This window comes from Penicillium longicatenatum (assembly GCF_028827895.1).
Source record: "Penicillium longicatenatum strain IBT 33135 chromosome Unknown contig_2_segment0_segment0, whole genome shotgun sequence".
Taxonomy (NCBI): domain Eukaryota; kingdom Fungi; phylum Ascomycota; class Eurotiomycetes; order Eurotiales; family Aspergillaceae; genus Penicillium; species Penicillium longicatenatum.
In genome coordinates, this window is record NW_026643120.1 from 5842058 (window position 1) to 5866735 (window position 24678).

The following is a 24678-nucleotide window of genomic DNA, read 5'->3' on the forward strand; positions in this document are numbered from 1 at the left end:
ATGGTCGGATATTCAAGCTGGTGTGTCGGTAAGATAATAGAAAATATAATGACGAACCTTGGCTAGATAATGAGATATAATCGCAACCCAGTACCCTAGCAAACTTCAAAGCTACATCCATTTGACCTTCCAGAGAATCAACTTACTTTGAGCCTTGATCATGCTTCCTTTCGTGGTTGCATTTCATATTCGCATATGACCACACGGCGAAAAGTCTCAAAAACTACCGAGTGCCTCTCCAAATTAACATCACAACTGAATGGAAGTCCATGAATCACCGAGTCCGATATACTGATGAATCGAATATTCAGCTTTAGCCCCGTAAGTCCCGATACCGATACCGAGTCCGAAATGAGGTCTTACATGTGCTTCGCACAGAAGTTTGGGTACTGATATTTGAACCGGCTCCCCTCTCATGAATGCCGAAAATCCATGAAAACTGCTTTTTTAAGCCCCAATAAAATCAATACATCTAAGAAAGCATGGCTACTCCGATCTCCAAAAATGTCACCAACCTTGTTGGAACATGGAGCTTGGTACGCTTCCTCGAGCTAAATGTGCTTGGATAGTCTGTTAACAGTTATCTTAGAATAGGAAGCTCTCCGATGATCCCGATCAAATATTTGCTGTGGTATGCATATTCTCCCAAAGAATCCGTTTCATAAATAGCTGAACGAAAATAGCAAGGTGTACCATGGATTACCCGGAAGGTCCTCCGTTTTGCCAACCTCACTTTGCAAATCAGCCAGTCGGTTTCATCGTCGGACGCTAGCAGCGAAGGCGCAACCGACTCCTCATCTGACATCAGCTCAGTCACGACACTGCACATTAAGCAGACCATCCATCCTGGTGGATTCAATAGTGAAACAACCTATCCTGTAAACGGAGTTGGGCAAGACATGTCACTTCCAATCTTTGGGGATATCAACATGCTGTTGCGGTACATAAATACCGCAGAGATCAAGGACGATGTGCTTCGTCAGGGACTGGAAGACGGATGTTCCTCAAACATGGTTATTGATGAGGCTGCTTATAACACGAAGATGGATTGGACTGCGCAAGTGGTTTGGGGGTTTGAGATGATCAATGGGAAACGATACTTCACCCGTAACGTCATTACGTCGAAGAACTCCCAGAAGAATGAGCCGGTTGTTGCTCGAATGGTCTATGATTACCAATGCTAGTTGTCAGTGGTCACTCACTCTGTTGTTGCGGTATCGTGGAAGGGGGAACTGAATTGCTGGTGACTCCATAGTAGAATTCATGATTCGTCTCCCATCTTTGAGGTTCTCTACATTCGTTTCTTCACTTCGAACTATATGGTTTTCATGAAATTTTAATCTTCCATTCCCTGCATGGGGGTATTACAAAATGTTAAACAATTTGACCTCTTGTATAGACAATAACCTTAAGGATTTGCTGTCGGGCACGTGATAGCACAATCTTTAGAACCAACAAAACTCTGTATCATCCATTCATAGGCTTGTACATAAAGTAGCTACTCAAGAGTTGACATGGGAACAACAAGCTTCTTTCCAGACACCTTGCCTTTCTTGAGAATGTCCAGCCCGTTCATTATGCCCTCAAACTGCCCCGGAATGGTTTCCATAGGGACAGGTTTGAGCTTTCCCTCTGTGATCAGTTGCTGAAGACATTGATACCATTTCCGAGCCCATTCTCCGATCTCTGGGCGAGGCGGGATACCATACGGCTCTGGGAGCTCAACACCATCCCCGGATATAGCCCCTCCCATCACTAGCTCATGTTTTATGGTCTTTCGCGTACAGAGACTCTCTTGGTACTGCTCTAGGGCGCAGTACCGGCCACCAGTACGACCCATTGCTTCTTGGCACAAGCGCAATGTTTTGGCTTCCGAGAATGGGTCAAGTACAAATCGAAGTGCATTCTTAGTTGCGGCTCGGATCTCCGTCGCACAAGTTGGAGAATTGTAGTCAAACACAAGATCAGCACCGTAGGATTTGACGAGGTCAAAATTGTGAGGGGAACACGTTGTGATGACCCGATGGCCGCAGCTGCAAGGCGTTAGCTCAAGGAGGTCATTATAGGACAAGACAAAAATGACTTACAGCTTCACCATTTGAATCGCGACTAGCCCAATGGTACTACTCCCGCCATATATCAGGACATCCTCAGCCTTGCTGGCTGGACCATCCAGCTTTCCTGGCAGCTGCAGCGACCAAAATAGCGCAACTCCGAGGGTCGCAATTCCTGTTCCCGAGAGAGCGGTAGCAGTGGCAAAGGACATGTCCTTCGGCATATGGAACGTAAAATCCGGATCTGCACGGAGATATTGGCAGTATGCCCCGGATTGGGGGTCGGATTGTTTTGAGCCTTGAACCGCTCCGAAAACACGGTCTCCCAGTTTGAACCGACCATCAGCAGCGACCTGACTTCCCAGCGACACAACAATGCCTGCAAAGTCGCAACCATCCCAGAGACCCGGCGTGGGGAATCTGAGAGGCATCTTGAAATCACAAGGATTCAGAGCCACTGCCTCGACAGACACAAGCATATTGTTGTGACCAATATCTGGCACTGGCATGCCAGGGGTTATTTTCAGGACCCCAGCTTCATGCTGAAGTATCACCGTCTGAGAAGGCGGGATTCCGAAGGTGGACTCCATTGTGGACAACAGTGCTCACAACAAAAAAGTATCGCCTGTGATTGAACGTCCCGCTTGGTATATGAGATAAGTTGGACGAGATAGGATCTCGGAGATTTCAGGGTTATAAGCATGCCGTATTTCGAAGCGTCCAGGTGCCCAATTGTCAGTGCGTGCGAAAAACATAACGTTTGTTTGTGTACGACAGCGCTGAACCTGAAACTTCGCCTGATTGGAAATTTTCCATAGTTCGATAGAATCGGTCTTTAATATGAAGCTGCATCTGCAGGACTCTAGGAAATAGCGGTGGGCGTAGCCCAATGCCCTTGACAAAGTACTTTTGTTGCGGATGTCAGTGGGTCGCCCAGGTCATAGAACCTTGGAACTTTGGAACTTTGGAAGATTATAGCACCCACGAGCCATGGATTCAAATCAAGAAAAATATTTCCCGTGGATGCGGGCCTGAATGTGGACTAGGTGTGTGTTTGGCATAAGTTTTCATAGCTAGAGACCAGAGGAAGTGAGCGATGTATATACATACGGCCCCCGGCCATCGATCAACTTCCAGAATTGAGATGAATATTCAGACCAAGCCTAGACGTCTGACTATTTATTATGAAAGATACACTACGTATTAATGGATATTCTCAACTGAAGAGACAGTGAGAGACTAGGAAAGTCATGTTCACGAATGATTTGTTTTGTAGATCGTGAACCCAAAACGCCAGCCCCGCATTCTCCGCTTTTCCATCTCGTCATTTAGCACATGGATTTCACCACCTGCCTCTACGTCAGCCGATAGGCCGTTATTTGCCGATGACCCGACACCTATTCAACGAAATGCCTCCCTGATGATTTCGGAAAACTCGCAAAGTGAATACATGGCTGATGACAGGCATGAGATCCAAAACTGCCCCAAAACCATCACGCTCACGTTTTGGTAAGTGAAGAATATGTAAAGTGTGAAGATCAATATACTAATATTGACAGGCTGTCGTACCTGCCGTGCACGGAAAGTAGGTTGTTTCAGTGCATTCGCTGGCCCTATAACTGTCTAACCGTTTCGTTTCATTTGGAAACAGGTCAAATGTGACGAAAAGCCAGGTGAATGTGGAAATTGTGCACGACTGCGGCTGGTCTGCTCAGGATATGGGGCTTCCCCAAATTCACAGGCTCAAGAAATTGAGAAACACAGAACAGAGAGTTCCAAACGAAAGAGAACTTATAGGTCATGCACGGCCTGTCGTGCAAGCAAAACTAAATGCTCGGGGGAGCGACCGACGTGCCGAAGGTGTCTAGAGAAAGGTCATGATTGTCTTTATTCAGAATCCTCACAGCCAGGTTGGATTCAGCGCGTTGAGGATATCTCGACAGACAGCAAAAAGCCCATCTCAACTCCTTCACTTATCCCTGATCGGTCCCCAAGCAATCAGCTAGAGCATGAAACTACGCGGCTTGGCCATATTTCTCCACATTCCCCAAGTCTGTTTGGCCAATCTCTCTTGAAAGAGTCCATAGAGCCCGCAACTGGCCCCTTACATTGGTACTATTGAATTTAAGAGTCTATCGTGGTGACTTCCTTGACTAATGTTGTTTCATCAGGCTGACTGCATCTCATTTGCCCGACCGAAGCAAAATTGGGCTTTTAGTCGAAGAGTTCTTCAACAACATCCACCCGTTGCGGTGCTTCGCCTTTATTCACAGGCCCTCATTTCTTCAAAGGCTTGACAAAGATGGCCCGAAAAGATATCAAAGCCATGCACTTTTGCACATAATTTGTGCACTGGGAGCCCAGTAAGCCAGACCCCATTTGCTATATTCTATTTGATGACAAAACCTGATCATCGAATTCAAGATTTCATGCACTATCTTACAGTGAAACAATGTCTCCACTTCCAACAAAATCTGTTCTTATGGCTGGAGCTGAATGGGCCAAGATCGCCCAAAAGCTAATTCTCGAGGCGCTTGATACAGTCACCATCGAGAAGTTAATGGCAAGTTCAAGTATCATGACATATGTTGCCAGCTAGATCTAACAGTGAGCAAATTATAGGCATCAGTCCTGCTTCATGATCATGCCGTCCGCATGGGAAATTTTGCAAATGCATTTATGCTTAGTGGACTTATAACACGAATGACTCAAGCACTCCAAATTAACCTGGAATACAATACCGATGTTCTTTGCCAGAATATTGAGGTAGGGCCCTCTGTCACGGCCAGGGAGTCCCGGCGAAGGTTAATGTGGAGCTGTTATATTATGGATGCCCTTGTTGGTAGCGGGGTGGACCAACTTACTCTGGTCGATGAGAAAGATATGAAGATCCAATTACCCTGCAACGAAAGGAATTTCATTCAGCAAATTCCATGTCTCACGGAGACTTTGGAGCCTGGGAACTGGCTGAAATTTATACCAGGTGAGCTCGACAGCGATGCACTGATGCCAAATATGGGAATGATGGCATACTTTATTCGCCATATTTCAATTCGGAAAAGAGTATTGAGGTGAGCCTTTGGACTAACTTGGGCATGACTTCTCTTTCGCTGCAACTTGCTTACCTGGGACCCAGATATATCAAGCATCTCGATGAAGCGATGGTTCCTTGGGAAGCACAGTCCGAATTTGCACTTCTGGACCGTGATTGTCGCAATTGGTATGAGTCCTTGCCGGCGAGCTTGCAATTTACTCCGAATGCAATTTATATTCGAAAGGACTCGGCTCAGCTTGGCGCTCTTTGCGTATTACATTGCGCGCATTATCAAACAATATGCGACTTATACCGACTGGGTGCACCGGCGCTTTACAAACTTCGTGCCGCCTTCGACTTTCCTCCAGAGCAACACGCTTTTCTGGGACACTTGCAAGAAGTCTTATTCGATGCTGCGAGGGCATTGGCGACCATAATTGGCCAGACAGCTCAGCATGGGACTAGAGCGTTGGCAGATTCATGGCTCCCGACTATTACATATGATAGCTGTCGAATCATGGTATACCATCTGACCCAAATACTTGACCCCCGTGCTGAAGAAACAAAAACAATCACCGCGGAGACTCTGCCACTTTTAAAGAGCAATATCGATGCCTTGAAATTGATGGGATCTCTGAGTGTCATCGCAAACTCGTTAGTGAGTCGCTAAGCACTGTCGGATCTATTTGTGTTGATTGTCAACTGATATTTCGTCTATAGTGTTCCGCAGCAGAGACCATGTTCGACCGATCGGGCATCGGTTCCGAGGTAGTCGCCCGGAACAGCATTCCCGATGACCCATACCAAACAGGCGACGAAGACCCAAGGTAGATATAATCCATCGTAGTCAACTAGATTCATAAGTTGCTAACACTACAAATAGTGAAAGTCTCCCTGGTACTCCAATCCAAAGTGCACCAGACTATGTGCTCAATCCATTATCTATTTTCCGTATGGCACGCAAATCTATACCGGAACGACATGCCCCAGAAAAGGCAACCACTTCATCTGCGCCTAATAGTGTCATTCCTGAATCTAACCCTGATCTCGATCAATCAACCACCGGCGCTCCTACTGAGGGCCCAGGATCAGGTGCCTCAAACGATGTTGAGTTTGGACAAGCAAGCCTTGAAGAGCTGCAGACACTGTTCATGTCAGATCTAGGGTGGACATGGCAACCGGCAGATACTGCTGTCGGCTCAGGCATTGAGGGAGCTGGGTTGATGCCATGGGCTGGAGGATATTCTGCTACGCAAGCGGAGCCTTGGCTTCCTGTATTTCCTTTTCCACAGCAAAATTGATCAATGATAACCTTTGCCGAAAGATTTAATATAGCTTGTATCCTAGGGAATAGGGTAGACTTTTAAGTAGAAAATTAATTTAGCAAAGTTGTAGTTGCGTCGAATCTTGGCAACAGGAAGATAGTAAGGTAAAATTGACTGAGGGTACTTTAATTGATTATGATCGAGATCTCTGATAGGTATTCGTCCTTTTAAAACAGCACTTAATACGCAGATAGCACATAATATTATGCACGGGTGATACTTCGAGCTGCATGTCAGGCTCGGAAACCACAGACTCACGCCCAATCGCAGAATGTCAAAAGGGATTTACATCATTTGCCCCAAATGCCCATGTAAGCAAGGGCTGTAATGAATCCCTAGTACCCGGCTTTTACCATTTATTTTGTCTACCAAGACACCAACATCTCCCTTCACAGGCTGCCGCGACGGGGGAAGGTGACTCCATCAATGGCTGCGTGGTCGGTGAACCAGCTCACCTTTTCACCACCGCCTTGGTTAACCAAGGCTGAGGGAAGGCTGCGACCCTCTTCGGAATCGAAGATAGCCTTCATGATATCCTTCTTGCCGGCTCCAGTAGCGACAAATGCGACTTGAACAGCAGATGTAACAACGGGGAGCGTAAGAGTAATGCGCTTGGGCGGGGGCTTAGGTGAGTTGTTCTCAGCTGCGACCCACGCATCCTTCTCACGCAGGAGCTCATGTCCAGGGAATAGACTGCAGGTGTGGCCGTCAGGACCGCAACCCAGAAGAATCAGGTCAAAAATAGGCAGCTTGACACTGTTCTTGGCAGCAAATACCCGCATCAAGTCTTCTTGGTACAGATCGGCCAGTTCCTGAGTATCATCTTTTTCAACCGCCTCGGTATTGATGGGGTACACGGTCGGAGCTCCGAGCTCCGCTGGGATCTTGCTCAAAAGCTCCTCATGCAGCAAGCGATAGTTGCTGTCATCGTGGTCGAGGGGCACGGCACGCTCATCAGCGAAAAAGATGTGCCATTTGGAGAACTGAGGGGTATCTTCGGGGGTGCCATTGCCGGGGGCTAAAAGGGCGCGGGCGAGCACCGTAGGCAGGGAGCCACCGGAGACGGCGATGCGGAAGCTATCGTGGCGGCTTAGAGCAGCATTCTGGCTGGCGAGAACGTAAGGGCGCAATTGCTCCGCTAGCGTGTTTGTGCTAGGAAAGCTGAGGAGGTTGGGCTGTCCGGTGGCCATGGCTGATGTGTGTGATTTGAAAAAGCGAGTCTTACAGCGTTGCAGGATCTCTCTCGTCACTCGGTGACTCGGCGGGGTTGGCGGGGCGAGGGGCCACTCTCATGGAATTTCCTGCCAAAGGCGCGCCAGCCATTGTGGACGGGCTTTTAACAGGACCGGAACGGGAGATGACGTCGTCCTTATTTAAGAAGGTGCATCTTATCTCGTCCAATGGTTCCTATGTTCCAATGACGTGGTCCCCTGCCTCGCACAAATATTAGTCAAGCTTCACGCCTAAGGCTGCCAAGTCCCGTTTGTCACTGTGATTGGTCAATTGATCCACAAAGCTGTGTGCCATGTTTTGTCTCCATTTGTTCTCACCTACGAGGTCTCAAAGTAGTCGAATCATACTTCCACCGAAGTTTTAGCCTTTGAACAGGTATCAGTATGGATCTGCGACAGTGGACTTTGGAAAATGGAGCGAATGTGTGGACAAGCATTCCAAACGCATAATATATTTCGAGTATAGTTTAGTAGCAGGTGATGAAGACTTGAACACTAACGGTGCGACATAGTGCATTACTAGGTACCAGGCAATGATAGACAATTGAAATACTTCAATTTCGGAATGAGAACAGACCGATGGATTACATTGTTAAAATGAAAACGGAAGACCTCGAATCCAGGCATATCATCCCGAATAAAGCTTTCGATGCAATTTGCAACCTACTGAGTTAGTTTCGGCTAGATCAGGAGTGATTGATGCAACATAAAAACTGGTACGCTCTGCCCTGTGGTATCTTGAAGAATCAACGCAATTAACAAGCATGACCCCCGAGAAAAACGAAAATTACAATTCATAAGACAATCAAAGATTAAGACGTTTTTCTTTCCTCAGCCCGGCGATAACAAGCGTTATATAAGATGTCGCTTCAAGAACTATTCTCGCGAGCTTGAGATGCCGGCAGTTGCCTCAATATCCCCCTCTTTGGAGAAACTCTGTGGCGTGCCAACTTGTGTCTCACCTCGATTCTTCTTCAAACCAGGAAACGAAACGGTATTCATATCCAGGAGATACATATACCAATAAAATGTTCCTAGCTCCATTATTAGTGCTGCCAATACCGAAGCGAGACATGTTCCACTTACCGCAAAACAGACCACCGCCGAGAATGTTTCCAATCAGAGCGGGAATGATGCCCTTCCAGATATACAGGCCAACGGATATTCCCGGTGCATCTAACCAGATCGCAAGGGGAATGAATGTCATGTTGGCGACAACGTGGTCAAGGCCGAGAGAAACGAAAGCAAAAATAGGCCACCAGATGCCCATTATCTTGGATGCGAGATCACGTCCCTGCATGCCCAAAAAGCATGCCAGACAAACTAACCAATTACAACCAATTCCACGCAGAAATACCATGTGGAAGTCAGGGGTAACCTGCTTTTTTGTCGCAAATGTAATGACAGTCGATTTGAATGGGTCGGCTTCGAAAACACCACCATCTAACGATCGGTAATTAGGTGGGGTCCAAAACATCCATTGTCTTCGAGGTATTACTCACAGCCAAAGATGATAGCTACCATAAACAATGCTCCGGCCAAGTTCCCTAGGAATGTGACTACCCAGTGGATCAACATCCTCCACCAGGGTAGCTGTCGTTGCAAGGCCGCAACGGTAGTATACTGGCTCCTTATTAGCATTATGACTGGTACAGGGTGTATGCGGATATATTTTACCATGAATGTCCCAGTACAAAGATCAGCACCAGTCAATATGATCATGCACAATCCATAGGGGAAAACCAATGCACTGATTGTGCGTATCAATCCAGCGGCGTTCTCCGCGTACCATGGGGAGGCATTTGTGCTTAAAGCAGTACCACAGGCAAATGAAAGCAAGCAACCAGCAGAGACAGAACTTAAAAATACCTTGTCTAATCGCATGTTGCCTTTGTGTACTCCAGCCCTCACGACGGACTCAATAGCCTCTCGGGGCGAGAGTGCGTCGAATGACATAACGCCTGATGAGTTGCGATATTTTTCGCAACTACAGTAGATTAGAATCAGACCCAGGAAGACAATCGCCAAAGTACAAACACCCGATGTAAGAAAAAATAAGGGGCACGCGACGCGCTGGTAGAACCAATACTCCTTTTATATATTACTCCATATTTACTCCGCAGTGGGTACCTACTGGAATCGTTCCCTTTTTTGCTAGCCTATTAGGAAAATGTGAACTTGGCCCACATGGCAAGTGCTACGAACATCATTGGATATAGATAAGCTCAAATATTGGTTGTTGTACGCGCAGTAGCCCTCTTCTAAGGCCTGGGGAAAAGATGAAGAATCTCGTAGTAAGCTGATGTGATGGAGATGTTTGTGGAGCTGCAATGCGACGATCCTTCCACGGTTGGTCCAGGCGACCAGTGATATCTACATTCTTTATCAGTCTTGGCGTTCTTGGCGAGGCGCGCCGCATTTCCAGGTGTGCTTTCTCCGCGGATCAAGGAGAAATGCTTGTTTGTGTTGAAGTGGTTGACAACAGAGATTTCCTTGCTTTTGAGAACTCAGATGGCCAATACCCAGTGCGGCACAGCTGGGGCAAGCGAAAGGCTAATGTCATGACGTCAAAAACCAGTCTGTGTTGCCACAGATTTCATGGCTACAATAGGGGTCTGCACTTGCATTTGTCAATGATCGCAGCCACCAACCTGTAGACTATTTACTACCAAAGACCTCTGCTTTTCAAAATAAGAAGTAAGCATGGTGAAAGACAGAGACACCGTGATCAGGTAAGACTAGTGTCTTTTCTTCAACTTTCGGGCCTTATCAGCCTGAAAACCGAACTAACAAGAGCCTATCTGACAGGGAATTCAATGACCTGGTCAATATGAGCCCAAATGAACTGCGTGATTGGCTCAAAGAGGAGCAGTCGACTTCATCGGGATGGACTAACGATTCAGGGGAGACCATTGGCCATGAAAGGTAGATCAGACATTTCTGTCCCCGGGGCCTGGAACGTCAAGATTGACTAGTACGACAGTGGTCGGAAGATTGTACAAATCCTTGAACACAACCCCGACGAGGATCCATCCGGTTACTCGGATTCAGAGATCGACCATATGCGACGTGTGGTTTCCTACTGCAAACGCCACCTAGCCCAGGAGGAAGGCGTGAAACACAACCCCGATAGCAAAAGCTATCGGTCCCTCAAGAACTGGGGACATGATGCGTTGAAGGCCTAGATTGCAACGTGGACGAGATCTTGACTATGCACCTAGAGAAATTGGATATGTTCACGTTGTTTCTTTCACACCCCGTCCCACGCGCCATCTAATCACGTGATTTGGTGACATTCCCTCACGCGGCGCATTGGGAGTGTGCGTGTGGTTGGGTACATTGTTTGGATGCCCAAGCGTTCTAGCCGATGCAGTCCCCAAAACAAATTTTATCTTGGATGCGTCCAATATCATGGCCACTAAACTGGTTACCTATATACATACATGGTCAGATCTCAGGTCTGAATGCATGACAACTCGACTATCGCTTGTGGCCATTGCAATTTGGAGTCTAAGAGCCTGGATCCCCTAATGACATGCTAGCTGGCCATGAGGCCAAAACACGTTAAAGAATAAGTGTCTACTGTAAGACTTCAAGATGTCACACGAAGCGTTCTATCAAATTGTCCGTGCACGATAATTTGTGGAAGACAACGATGCCGAACGACTTCGCTACGCGCCCTCAGTCAAAGTTGCTTCATCATTGCTTTTCTCGAGTGTCCTATTTCCATAAAAAGTCACACGAATAATTGGCCTTTTCCGTACTTCCTCGCAGTAGTGGAGTTGCAGAATTTGCCCTTCGTTCAGAATCAAGCTGATTCGGGCGTGGCGTTACAAATTTGGCGGCCATGTGTGCTTCCACTATCACCCTTATTCCACCCAGCAACCTTCTCTTTTGATTAAGGATGGAATAAAATCTGAGGCGACCAGGTCACTAGAACAGCCGCGAAATGGTGATCCGGTGCCTGACAAGGCGTCGGACCGTTTACAATACATATCGCGATATCAAGCTATCAAGCTGTAGAGGGGGAATAGGCAATACAAACCAGCCCTTAGAAATCCCGAGAGCAAATACCGAGAGCAAATCCCGAGAGCATAACACGGCCATATCATCAAGTCGTGTATTAGATGATTATCTCAGATGGTCACCACATCCTCGACAAGAGCCACTCAATCGGAGTCGGAGTCGGTCTCGGCTTTCGTCCAGATCAAAATTGATCACTGTTGAGTCGTGCGTTTAAGAGGGTTTTAAAGGACCTGCCAAGGCGGCTTGATGCATCATGCAAGCGCGAAAGATCCCGCAGACGCAGGTTCAGCCCAGATTGTGTATCCATTCTGCTTTGATATGGGAGTATAACAATTTGATTCGTCTGGTTTGATTCCACATGTATGAAGCGCCATGTCGGTTCGGATCAGACTGGAAGAAGTGGATCACTACTACTACTAAGCTTACATGGTTTCAGGGTCATCCGAATGGAAATCTCAAGGTTTCGTGATTTACAAGAGCCTCGATATATTGAGATGAATCCCTCATCACAGCTTGGTTCCAAGATAAAGGCCATGCGAGAGTGATACTTTACCTGTTGTTGTCACTTTCACTTTCCGTATCTCCACTCCCAATATTGTTTTACATACTATTAATTTTTACCTGAGATACTGCGAAACCTCAACACTCAAATGTCCATGAACGGTCAAACAGGAGGGGAGCCCATTGCGATTGTGGGAAGTGCTTGTCGATTCCCCGGTGAAGCTACTTCCCCATCCAAGCTTTGGGAATTACTCAAAGATCCCCGAGATGTCTTGACTGAAATACCCAAAATTCGATTCAATCCCGACGCCTTCTATCATCCAGATAGCTCTCATCATGGAACAAGCAATGTCCGACACTCATATGTCCTTTCGGATGACCACCGGTTATTCGACGCCCAGTTCTTTGGAACCAAACCTGTGGAAGCAAATGCAATTGATCCTCAGCAACGTCTGCTATTAGAGACAGTATACGAGAGTCTTGAAGCAGGCGGGCTGCCAATGGAGAAATTGCAAGGCTCTGACACTGGTGTGTATGTGGGTTTGATGACGAATGACTATTCGGATCTCATAGGCAGAGATATTCAGAGCATTCCTGCATATTTCGCGTCTGGAACAGCTCGAAGTATCCTCTCCAACCGCATCTCCTACTTCTTCAATTGGCATGGTCCATCCATGACCATTGACACCGCTTGCTCTTCAAGTCTGGTTGCGATGCACCAAGCAGTGCAAAGCTTGCGTGCCGGAGAGACAAGAATGGCCGTGGCAGCTGGAACGAATCTCCTCCTTGGCCCTGAGCAGTATGTCGCTGAGAGTAAGTTGAAAATGCTCTCCCCCACGGGACGATCGCGCATGTGGGACAAGGGTGCAGACGGATACGCTCGAGGTGACGGTATTGCGGCTGTCGTTCTTAAGCCACTCAGCCTTGCACTCGCCGACGGTGACAATATCGAGTGTATAATTCGCGAAACTGGAACCAATCAAGATGGGCGAACAAAGGGAATCACGATGCCCAACCCGCATGCTCAGGCGGACTTGATCAGGTCCACCTACTCCAGAGCGGGACTTGACATAACCAAAGCTAGTGATCGCCCTCAATTTTTCGAGGCCCATGGAACAGGTATGTCCTTGAGAATTAGAAATTGCAATGGGAAACTTTGAAACTGACAGGTTACTCAAGGAACCCCTGCTGGAGATCCGGTCGAGGCAGAAGCCATTAGCACAGCCTTTTTCGGACCTAAAGCAAATTATTCTCGAAAGTCTGATGAAGAGCCGCCGCTTTTCGTGGGATCTATCAAAACTATAATTGGACACACGGAAGGCACGGCGGGGCTGGCGGCAGTAATCAAAGCGTCACTGGCATTGCAGCATGGTGTCATTCCTCCCAATCTCCTTTTGAACGAGTTGAACCCGAATGTGAAACCCTTCTATAATGATCTTCAAATCATACAGAAGGCCCAGGATTGGCCCCAACTCCCAGATAATGTAGTTCGCCGTGCCAGTGTGAACAGCTTTGGGTTTGGTGGTGCAAATGCTCACGCGATCCTGGAATCCTTTGAAGATTCAAATGGCAGTGCGAGAGTAGACTCCACTTCTCCTCCATTCACACCATTCAACTTTTCCGCCTCGTCAGAAAAGTCACTTGCGACCACGCTGGGTAGATATTGCGCATACCTAAAGGGTCAGCCAAAAGTGGATTTGCGCGATTTGTCATGGACTCTGAACTGTCGTCGCTCTACGCTTCCAGTCCGAGTGACAATTTCAGCGTCCGGTGTTCCAGATCTCATTGCCAAGTTGGACAGGGCTGCACAGTCACCCGAGGACTTTACGCCGGCTTCCAAAACATCAAGCATCAAACGTGCCAAGCTGCTAGGTGTATTCACTGGCCAAGGTGCTCAATGGGCCCGAATGGGAGCAGAGTTGCTTGGGTCAACCCTGGGGGCCGCGTGTATTGCCCGCCTTGATTTTGCTCTTCAGAATCTCCCACAAGAGCATCGCCCTAATTGGCTGCTCAAAGACGAGATACTGAAAGATGCTACGTCATCTCGCATAGGTCAGGCTATGTTCTCGCAAACCCTTTGCACGGCGATTCAGGTAATGTTGGTTGACCTACTTCGTGCGGCTGGTATTGTATTCACTGCTGTAGTCGGCCATTCATCGGGAGAGATCTCGGCTGCTTATGCTGCTGGGTACCTCACTGCAGAAGATGCAATCAAAATCGCCTACTATCGTGGGTGGGCTTTGCAGTACTCCGGTGACACCAATGGGGTCAAAGGAGCAATGATGGCGGCTGGGACGTCCATTGAAGATGCCCGGGAACTTTGCGAGATGCCGACTTTGGAGGGGCGCATCTGTGTCGCCGCGAGCAACTCCCCTGCCAGTGTCACGCTTTCTGGCGACATGGATGCCATCGAGGAGGCAAAGGAGGTGCTTGAGGATGAAAAGAAATTTGCGCGGTTGCTCAAAGTTGATAAAGCTTATCACTCTCACCATATGATACCGTGCGCCGCTCCGTATATTGAAGCCCTTCAAAATTGCAAAATCAGTATCCAAAATCGGTCGGATGTTGGTACAACATGGATCTCCAGTGTCTATGGGAAGAACATCGAAGATGTTACTGATAGCCTGGTGGACACATACTGGAGCAACAACATGGTCAATCCCGTTCTCTTCTCACAGGCTATGAGCTATGCAACAGCTGCACTCGGACCTTTTGATATGGCGGTCGAAGTTGGCCCTCACCCGGCACTTAAAGGTCCAGCTTTACAAACAATTCAAGAGGTTTCTGGCAACGAGATTCCCTATACTGGAACATGTAACCGGGGAAAGGATAGCAGAGAGGCTTTAGCGTCTGCGCTCGGAGCACTGTGGATATCTCTCGGCGAAAATGCTGTGGATTTTGCGAAATTTGACAACTCGACCCTTTCAGGTGGGTCAAGGCGGCTTGTGACAGGACTACCAACCTATGCATGGGATCATGATAGAGTTTACTGGCATGAATCTCGCCTCTCCACAGAATTTCGAGAGGGCGGCGAGAAGTTTCATTCTCTGCTCGGAGTCCAATGTGCAGATGGCACACAGAAAGAGATCCGGTGGCGAAACTACCTTCATACTCGAGAAATTCCGTGGCTCACCCACCACCAAGTACAGGGGCAGATGGTGTTTCCAGCAGCAGGCTATATATCTGCAGCTGTGGAGGTTTTGAATGAACGTTACGGCATTCCATCAATTAAGTTGATTGAATTGCAGGATTTCATCATTGGCCAAGCCCTGGTGCTAGAAGAGAATGCCGGGGTTGAGGTTATATATGCTTTGAACATTTCTGATGAGCAGGATGGCTCCGTGACGGCAGACTTCAACTGCTACTCCGATGCAAACAGAGGATCCTCAAACATGTCGCTGCATGCTTCTGCTAAGATCAAGGTTACTCTCGGTAATCCAAGCTATACTGATCTACCACTGGGCAGTGAATCCCAGGATTCATTCTTGGAAGTTGAGACTGATCGATTTTACAACTTTGTTTCCGACCTTGGGTTCGGTTACACGGGTCCATTTCACGCGCTTTCAAACCTGAAAAGGAAAATGGATCATGCTACTGGGGACATCGCGGTTCCAATGGAAGGCAGCACAGGAGGGCATTTGCTGGTTCATCCTGGATCGCTGGATGGTGCGATCCAGGCAATTATGCTAGCGTACTCCTTTCCTGGCGATGGTCGTCTGCGCACTCTCTACCTCCCTACCAAGATTGACAGCATCCGGATCAACCCGGCCCTTTGCTTGGAATTGGCAGGTCCTGGTTCGAACCTTCAATTTCACTCTTCGGTCGTGAGTGCTCGGTTCTCCGAGCTTTCTGGAGATGTGGACCTATACACATCCGATGGCCAATACACAGTTGTGCAACTTCAAGGGCTCCACACAACTCCTCTCACTCCTTTGACAGCAGCTACTGATGTTCCAATGTTCACCGAGATTCAGTGGGCCTCCGAAGAGGCGACAGCGTGTGATATTGATTTCGACGTGGAATTCACAAATCAAGCAGAGCTGTTAGCAATGGAGCGTGTTGCGCACTTCTATTTGAAAAATCTCCACCTATCCATTGATGAGTCCGAAAATGCAGCGGTCGAAACGCACCACAGTCATCTTCTGTCATATTCCAGCCACTGTGTCTCAATCGTGAAATCTGACCAGCACCCCTGGGTCCCATCGAAGTGCAGTGACGACACTGCGACCGACATTGCGCGATTGCTTTCCAGGTAATTCTACTTCAGGGTTTCCTAATTCCTGCTGAAGGGAACTAACATCTCTAGATATCCGGAGAGCATTGATATGAAAATCATGAGGCGAGTTGGCGAGGCACTGCCTTTGATTGTCCGTGGGGAAGTCAACTTACTTGAAATTCTCATGCAAGACAACATGTTGAGCCAATTCTATTCTGAATCATCTGGAATCCAATTTTACCTGCAACACATGTCCCGAATCTGCGGTCAGATCAGCAATCGCTATCCCCATCTTAATGTTCTGGAAATCGGTAAGTTCAAAATGAGGCCCAGCATATGACCCATTGCTCATACACTAGTATAGGTGCCGGCGCTGGGGAGAATACTGAATGGGTGTTGCGAGGGATTAACAAGGGCTTTGCTTCCTACACCTACACAGATATCTTGGATGGTCAGTTCGATGAGGCACAAGACAGGTTTCAAGAGCACCAGGCCAAGATGGCATTCAAAGTCCTGGACATTGAATCCGATATTACAGAACAAGGATATGCCCCAGAATCATATGACCTGGTGATTGCTTCACTTGCGCTCTATGCGACAAGCAATATTGAGAAAACACTATCCAATGTCCGCCGTCTCATCAAACCCGGCGGCTACTTGTTGCTTTTGGAGTTGACGAACCCAAATGTGATGAAATTTGGTCTCATCTTTGGTGGACTTCCAGCATGGTGGATGGGTCATTCCGAGGGACGTACTTTGTCACCGTGTGTATCCACCGAGGTATGGGATGATTGCATGAAAAAAGCTGGATTCTCAGGCAGTGATGTCTCTATAAACTCGCCACCAGGTCTACCCGTTCCATTTTCGGTAATGTTGACTCAGGCTGTCGATCAACGATTGAGCTTTTTGCGCAACCCCTTAGCTCCCACTAATGAGACACTGGGGATCGAATCATTGACGATCATCGGCGGCCAAAGCTCTTTCACGACCTCATTAGCCTTGGATGTAAGGCACGCAATTGGCAGTCATTACAAGAAAATCGTGTTTTACTCTTCATTGGCGGATATTTCCTCGGCAGACCTTCGAGTCATGGGCTCTGTGCTCTGCTTGTCTGAGTTAGATGAGCCGGCTCTTCTTTCGATGTCACGACAAAACTTGAAAGGTTTCAAAGTGCTTTTCGAGAAGAGCAAAAACATCCTATGGGTCGGTCACGGTGCACAAGGTGATAACCCATCTGCCAACATGATCGTTGGTGTTCAACGGACACTCCAGGTTGAAATGCCTCATCTAAGAGTGCAGTTCATGAACCTTCACTCTCTAAAGGATGCAAATTCGGATCTTATATCCAGAAAGATCTTACAGCTTGATGCTACGGACATCTGGGAGCAGAAAGGCCACCTCCAAGAGATTTTGTGGTACAGAGAACCGCAGATCACTTTGCGCGATGGGAGCTTTTTTATCCCTCGATTAAAACTGCACACCGAAAGAAATGACCGGTATAACTCCTCCAAACGGCTTGTTGTGAAGAGTGTGCAGCGAAAGTCCTCGGTTGTCGTGGTAGACAGATCCGATGGTTACTATCAAGTCTTGGAAGGAAAATACCCGTGCTCCGGGCCATCGGACAGTCGCGTGCGAATCCAGGTCACGGAATCTCTGCTGCGCCCGCTCATGATCAATGAAACAGATCATCTATTTCTGGTTGCTGGAAAAGAGTGTGAAACAGGTGTTGATGTAGTCGCACTTTCGGAAACTCTTTCTTCCTGCATAGACATCCCAACATCTTGGCAGGTGCAATGCAGGAGCTCAAAGAACGAACCTCGTCAGTCGATGATAAGTCTTTACTCACATTTCATTGTCCAGGCGCTCTTCCGAAATATCCTCCCTGGAAGTACCATTGCTGTCCTGGAACCCGATTTTTCACTGGCGGCGGTGCTTGAACAACATGCAACGCGAAGAGGTATCCGGCTGGTTCTTTTCACCACAGAGAACAGGTTCTGTTCGCAGCCCTGGGTCTTTATCCACAAAAACTCTGCGCGACGTGAAATAAAGGCAATGACACCACCAAATGTCGTCAGGTTGTTCAATTTCGCTGGCGACCATGACGTGCTGTCGCGCCTTCAGGATAGCTTGCCAGATGAGTGCCGACTGGAAACCGAGCGCACTTTGACAATGCAATATTCCAATTACTCCCCTAGCCCGACTGGAGAAGATGATGTCGGTTTCCAGCTACAGAATTTGTGGTCTAAGGTTCAAATTGACCAGGGCCCCGTCAATCTGAACAGACTTCCAAATCTCACCCTTGCAGGTCTTATCGACAGCCAGCCAAGCTCGGGTAAACAGGCTCTCCTCACCTGGGAGGATAAGAACCTGCCGCTTCAGGTGTTCCCCGCGACATCTATTGTCAAATTCGACAAAAACAAAACATATTGGCTCGTTGGGCTCACAGGAGGACTTGGCCTTTCTCTATGCCAGTGGATGGCTAGCCAAGGTGCCCGGTATATTGCTTTGTCGAGTCGTAATCCAAAGATCGACCCAAATTGGATACTCCAAATGGCTGGGAACGGATGCACAGTCCGCGTTTTTGCCAAGTAAGCCATTCCTGTGTTCAAATCTGGAGATATGCCCTATTCTAACAATATCAGTGATATTACAAACCGTGAGTCTGTGAGGAGCACTTACGATCAGATTGTCAACTCAATGCCACGAATTGGCGGTGTTGCACAGGGCGCCATGGTTCTCCAAGACACCATGTTCCTAGATCTCGACCTTCCTCGGCTTGAGAAAGTTCTGCAGCCCAAGATTCAAGGTAGTATTTTGCTCGATGAGCTCTTTTCTGAGGACACTCTAGATTTCATGGTATTTTTCTCGTCTATGGCTTCGATCACGGGAAACCCTGGACAAGTCGCATACAATGCTGCAAACATGTTCATGGCTAGCTTAGCCGCACAGCGTCGGAGTCGTGGATTAGCCGGGTACGCCATCAACATCGGAGCCATTGTCGGCAATGGCTATGTCACACGAGAGCTGAACATGGACCAACAATCATATCTATACCGAGTCGGTCATACCTGGATGTCGGAGCAAGACTTCCGGGAGGTATTTGCAGAAGGAGTTCTTTCCTGCATTGAAAGAACGGGCAGCTCAGAGCTGTGTAGTTCATTGAGGATTGACGAGGACGAGTCCAAAAACTGGGTCGCAAATCCCATTTTCCAGCATTTGGTAATAAAATCCAACTCGTTTGCTGCGACGGGCAAGAAAAACAAATCGGGAGTTATTGTTAGACTGCAACTGCTCGACGCCACCTCCAAGGAAGAGGTTTTGGAGATTCTACAAGGTATGATGGCCCTTCTTTGAATCTAGAGGAGCTCAAGGTTAACCGGATATTGAAGACGTTTTCACAATCAAACTGCGATCTGCCCTTCAGACCGACCCGGACAAAGCGATTCTGGACTTGAGTCCGGATGAATTGGGTGTCGATTCACTTGTCGCTGTAGAACTTCGATCTTGGTTCATCAAGGAGATTGCCGTTGATATGCCAGTGCTGAAGATTTTCAATGCAGCATCAATTCGAGATCTCTTAGAGTCGGCGGCCAATCTTCTGCAAGATACGCTGATTCCTAACGTGAAGAAGGATGAGGAAGCTGTCTCGAAAGCTCCTGTAACTATGCCTCCTCGTTCACCCCAGATAGGCTCCCTGGAACCTGAGTCTGCACAGGATACGCCGACCTCAGAGTCTAGTGATGATATCAAGGCCTTCCACTTGGAGTATTCTCCATCACATGATATTGGCAGTGCAAGTTCGGTGACATCTGCCCGAGCCGGTGATTCGAGCTCGGAGCAGAATGATGAGGCATCTTCATCTGCAAGCTCTGTTGAGGATGTCACAGATGTTGATCTTGATCAAAAACGACAAATTCAACGAACCCTTCCCATGTCGCACGGACAGTCACGATTCTACTTTCTAAAATCATTCGTTGAGGATCAGACTGCATTCAATGTCACTCTAGCCTTTGAGCTAACGGGACACTTGCGGATTGAAGACTTGGCCCGAGCAGTTGAAACAGTGGGCCAGCATCATGAAGCATTGAGAACATTTTTCTTCCTGAGTCAGGACAAGCAAGGAATGCAGGGCGTTTGGACCAAGTCCTCGCTGCGACTAGAGCGCAGCTTGATCAGTGACGAGAAAGAGGTTGAGACTTCTAAAGATCAGATGAAATCTCATGTCTTCAATATTGAAGATGGCGAAACCTTCCGCATACAGCTACTTTCCCTGCGAGGCGATAAACACTGGCTAATTTGTGGCTTCCATCACATCAACATGGACGGCATCAGTTTCGAGATATTCTGGTCGGACATCGAGAAGGCATACAGAGGACTGTCTCTGTCGTACGATATGCTTCAATACCCCGACTTCACTTTGAGGCAGTTGCGTGATCATGAAAGTGGTGCCTGGGAAAAGAGCCTCCAGTACTGGAGAGCGGAATTCACGGATATGCCCCCGGTCGCGCCTCTACTTCCATTCTCTCGTGTGCCCGCTAGGCCCACTGTTACGGACATCGGAACGCACAATGTTTCCATGCGTCTAGAAAAGGAGCTTTCAGATGGAATCAAAAACTGCGCAGGCATCTTCAAAGTTACTCCGTATCATTTCCATCTTGCAGTTTGGCAAACTCTTCTGTTGCGACTCTTCGATGTGGAGAACATATGTATCGGCCTTGGAGATGGTAATCGCACGGATCCAGATGTTATGCAGAGCATTGGGTTGTTCCTCAATCTTGTTCCAATCCGGTTCCATCGCAAGCCTTCTCAATCGTTCGGAGAGGCGTTAAAAGATACAAAGTCCATTTCTCAACAGGCGTTCTCACATGCTCATATCCCATTGAACGTCATTCTCTCTGATTTGAGTGTCCCTAGATCTACATCCCACGGTCCGCTGTTCCAAGTGTCTTTCAATTATCGTCCTGGGATTGCAGAATCTCGCAAGTTTTGCGGGTGTGTTGCCAGTGGGTCTTTATTGACGACTGGCGGTATCTCCTACGATCTTCATCTTGACGTTTTAGATAACGGTGATGAAGGGACATCGATTCACTTGCTGGTTCAAAAAGATCTATATGAGATGCAACATGCGGAAATCCTTCTTCGCAGTTATCACAGCCTCCTACAAGCATTCATTCAGAATCCTGCCACGAGGGTTTTCTGGCCACCATTGTTTTCAAAGGACGATATTGAGAGGGGTTTGACTGTCGGTCGAGGTAAGCTCATAAACGCAGCTCATTGTTCTTTTGTAAATGCTTACTATTCGCAGGATGTGAAATGGAGAGCCAATGGCCCGAGACCTTAATTCATCGAATCAACGATGTTTCGGCATCACACCCTAACCGAGTCGCTCTGAGAGAACCAGGAGGGGCTAAGCTCACATACTCGCAGTTTTCTAGTCGAGTGTCCAGTATTGCAACTGCATTGGTTCAAAGAGGCGTAGGTCCTGGAGATGCTGTCGGGGTTTTCCAATCTCCGGCTGCGAATTGGATTTGCTCAATGATGGCAATTTGGCATGTCGGTGGAACATACGTGCCTCTGGACAAGAAGTCTGGAATACATCGATTATCAACTATAGTCTCCGAGACTGCGCCTTGTGTGATCCTGACTGATGCAACCACTGCACAAGATATCGACCAACTGCACGCCTCAACACAATCGCTTGACGTGTCTTGTATCGAGAAAACCTCCGATATCCCCGCGTCAAACATGGCAAAGGCCACACAGCTAGCCGTTGTTATGTATACAAGCGGTTCGACTGGCGTACCCAAAGGCATTATGATCAACCACTCGGCATTTTCGAATCAAATTCACGTTGTCAGCAAGTCTTGGGGTATTCGGGAAGCAAAGGAGACGGTATTGCACCAATCATCCTGTGCCTGGGATATGTCCCTTCTTCAAATTCTACTCTCACTCAGCAATGCAGGAACATTGGTCATTGCTGACGCTAAAGATCGGGTTAGTCCTGCAGCACTTGCGAGTCTCATTCAATCTGAGAATGTGACCGTCACAGCCGCAACGCCTACAGAGTATTTCTCTTGGCTTCGTCATGGAGGCTCGCAGTTAAAAGACAGTCTTTGGAGTCTTGCAATTTGTGGTGGTGAAGTTCTTTCCGACGGATTGATGCGCGAGTTTCAATGTCTTGCGAAGCCAGAATTGAGACTTATCAATATCTATGGTCCAGCCGAGGCAACAATAGTCTGCAGCTCGGTGGAAATCCCATACATGGACTTTGATGTCAGGAGCGAAAAGAACTCTCTGCCTCTTTATACCTTGCCCAACAACTCGGTCTACATTGTCGACGAAAAGTTGAATCCGGTTCCTATTGGCATACCTGGTGAGTTGGTGATCGGAGGAGCCGGTGTTGCTTTGGGCTATCTCGATGCAGACAAAAACAAGGAGCAATTCATGTTGGACCATCACTCTAGTGCCTCTTTCCAAAGCCAAGGATGGGTCAACATTCATCGATCTGGTGACCGGGCTCGACTGACAGACGATGGGGGTCTTGTTCTCATGGGTCGTATCAATGGTGACAATCAAATCAAACTGAACGGAATACGCATCAACGTCGAGGAAATCGAGGCCACAATCCTGAGGGCTTCCAAGGGCAAAGTTCTGCAGGTGATCGTCTCCCCTCGAACCTCCACTGAGGATCCCAGTCGAAACTTTATGGTTGCATTTGTTGTTTTGGATGATTTCGAGACAACCGAAGTCCAAGCAAGATTTTTAGATCAGCTTGTTCAAGACCTCCCGCTTCCACGATACATGCTTCCAGCTGCGATAATTCCAATCGACACTCTGCCTCAGAACACGTCCGGAAAGGTGGACCGGTCGATCGTCAACAGCATGGTCATTCCAAATAACCCGTGCCAGGAAACCAAGAATGACAGCCTTTTACCTTTGGAGGCTTCTCTCCGTCAGCTTTGGCAAGAAACGATCCCTCAAGATCTCATCTCTCATCACTCAATCCAATCACAATCGGAGTATTTCCATTGTGGTGGAAGCTCTCTCTCCCTCATTAACTTGCAATCTTTGATCAAGGAACGGCTCGACGTATCAGTGTCTCTACATCAGCTGTTTGAAGCGAGTTCCCTGCAAGACATGGCCTCTCTGGTAGGAAAACGATCATCTGCCAATATTGCAACACCTGTCGATTGGGAAAAAGAAATCAACGGCTTGCTGTTATCTTCTCAAGACACCCTTCCTGCCATTACCAACCAAAAGGCGCCTTCCGGGACCAGCGTGGTGGTTCTCACAGGAGCAACTGGATTCGTCGGGAAGGAGATTCTGCGTAATTTGTTGGATGATGAAAGGATTCAAGCCGTACACTGCCTTGCTGTCCGCCGCTCACCCAACGAACTACCCGACATTTTTGCGCATCCAAAGGTCCATGTGCACGAAGGAAATCTTGGGGCATCAAAGCTGGGACTATCGGAATTTGAAGCAGTCTCAATATTCAGTCACGCCGATATCATTATCCACAATGGGGCTGATGTTTCTTTCATGAAGACCTACCAATCTCTCAAATTGACAAATGTGGCGTCTACGAAGGAGCTTGTGAAGCTTGCTTTGCCACGTCGCATTCCTTTCCATTTCGTATCGTCTGCGACTGCTACCAGACTTTCATCCCTACCCAGCTTTGGAGAATCGTCTCTCGCTGCATACAGTCCTCCCAACCTTCCAGATGATGGCTATATGGCAGCCAAGTGGGTATGTGAGGTATACTTGGAGCGGGCTAGTGAACAATTCGGTCTTCCAGTCTGGATTCACCGCCCATCCAGCGTTTCAGGGGCGAATGCGCCGGAGCTCGATATGATGAGCAACATCATGCGATATTCCCAAGAGACGAAGAAGATCCCAGACACCAAGTCGTGGCCTGGGGGCTTTGATTTGATCTCAGTGGATTTGGTGGCGGAACAGATTGTGGAAGCTGTGCATGAGTCTGGCTTGTCTGCAGGAAACGAAGGTGTCCGATTCCGTTTTGAATCTGGGGAACTTGTGTTTGAACAGGGGAAATTTCAAGAGGCAATGGAGACTAGAACAGGGGAACAATTCGAAGTGGTATCTATTCCGGAATGGGTGGATCTTGCTGAGAAGGCAGGGATGAGCACGTTACTTGGAATGTACTTACGGAAGGCTTCAAATGGGCAGGTTTTGCTCCCCAGATTGGTTAAGGGAGAGAGGTAATATTCGCATTCAGTCTAAGTAGATAGTGTGAATGGAATTATGAAGATTAGACTTCCTCCTCTGCGAA

General features: G+C 47.9%; 7 protein-coding genes across 7 annotated transcripts; 4 read left to right on the forward strand and 3 right to left on the reverse strand.

Annotated features, from left to right (window-relative positions):
• Nucleotides 1-482: 482 nt before the first annotated feature.
• On the forward strand, nt 483-1184 carry N7484_004690 (uncharacterized protein; the record flags this gene model as incomplete). Its single annotated transcript, XM_057115110.1, has 3 exons — nt 483-536; nt 590-631; nt 684-1184. The coding sequence occupies 3 exons, from the start codon at nt 483-485 to the stop codon at nt 1182-1184; spliced, it is 597 nt and encodes a 198-aa protein (XP_056975250.1).
• A 314-nt stretch (nt 1185-1498) lies between these two features.
• On the reverse strand, nt 1499-2644 carry N7484_004691 (zinc-binding alcohol dehydrogenase family protein; the record flags this gene model as incomplete). Its single annotated transcript, XM_057115111.1, has 2 exons — nt 1499-2033; nt 2088-2644. 2 exons carry the CDS (start codon nt 2642-2644, stop codon nt 1499-1501), a joined length of 1092 nt encoding a protein of 363 aa, XP_056975251.1.
• Nucleotides 2645-4226: 1582 nt separating this feature from the next.
• Nucleotides 4227-6389, forward strand: N7484_004692 (fungal specific transcription factor domain-containing protein; the record flags this gene model as incomplete). Its single annotated transcript, XM_057115112.1, has 6 exons — nt 4227-4417; nt 4500-4596; nt 4677-5125; nt 5191-5746; nt 5809-5915; nt 5972-6389. 6 exons carry the CDS (start codon nt 4227-4229, stop codon nt 6387-6389), a joined length of 1818 nt encoding a protein of 605 aa, XP_056975252.1.
• A 413-nt stretch (nt 6390-6802) lies between these two features.
• N7484_004693 (6-phosphogluconolactonase) lies at nt 6803-7603 on the reverse strand (the record flags this gene model as incomplete). The annotated part of the gene is made up of 1 exon (XM_057115113.1): nt 6803-7603. The coding sequence occupies one exon, from the start codon at nt 7601-7603 to the stop codon at nt 6803-6805; it is 801 nt and encodes a 266-aa protein (XP_056975253.1).
• A 918-nt stretch (nt 7604-8521) lies between these two features.
• On the reverse strand, nt 8522-9601 carry N7484_004694 (formate/nitrite transporter family protein; the record flags this gene model as incomplete). Its single annotated transcript, XM_057115114.1, has 4 exons — nt 8522-8679; nt 8732-9088; nt 9148-9268; nt 9323-9601. 4 exons carry the CDS (start codon nt 9599-9601, stop codon nt 8522-8524), a joined length of 915 nt encoding a protein of 304 aa, XP_056975254.1.
• Nucleotides 9602-10348: 747 nt separating this feature from the next.
• On the forward strand, nt 10349-10830 carry N7484_004695 (DUF3140 domain-containing protein; the record flags this gene model as incomplete). The annotated part of the gene is made up of 3 exons (XM_057115115.1): nt 10349-10377; nt 10454-10570; nt 10629-10830. 3 exons carry the CDS (start codon nt 10349-10351, stop codon nt 10828-10830), a joined length of 348 nt encoding a protein of 115 aa, XP_056975255.1.
• A 1491-nt stretch (nt 10831-12321) lies between these two features.
• N7484_004696 (Acyl transferase/acyl hydrolase/lysophospholipase) lies at nt 12322-24611 on the forward strand (the record flags this gene model as incomplete). Its single annotated transcript, XM_057115116.1, has 7 exons — nt 12322-13291; nt 13352-16424; nt 16479-16699; nt 16753-18976; nt 19031-19722; nt 19778-21640; nt 21694-24611. The coding sequence occupies 7 exons, from the start codon at nt 12322-12324 to the stop codon at nt 24609-24611; spliced, it is 11961 nt and encodes a 3986-aa protein (XP_056975256.1).
• Between the last annotated feature and the right edge of the window lie 67 nt (nt 24612-24678).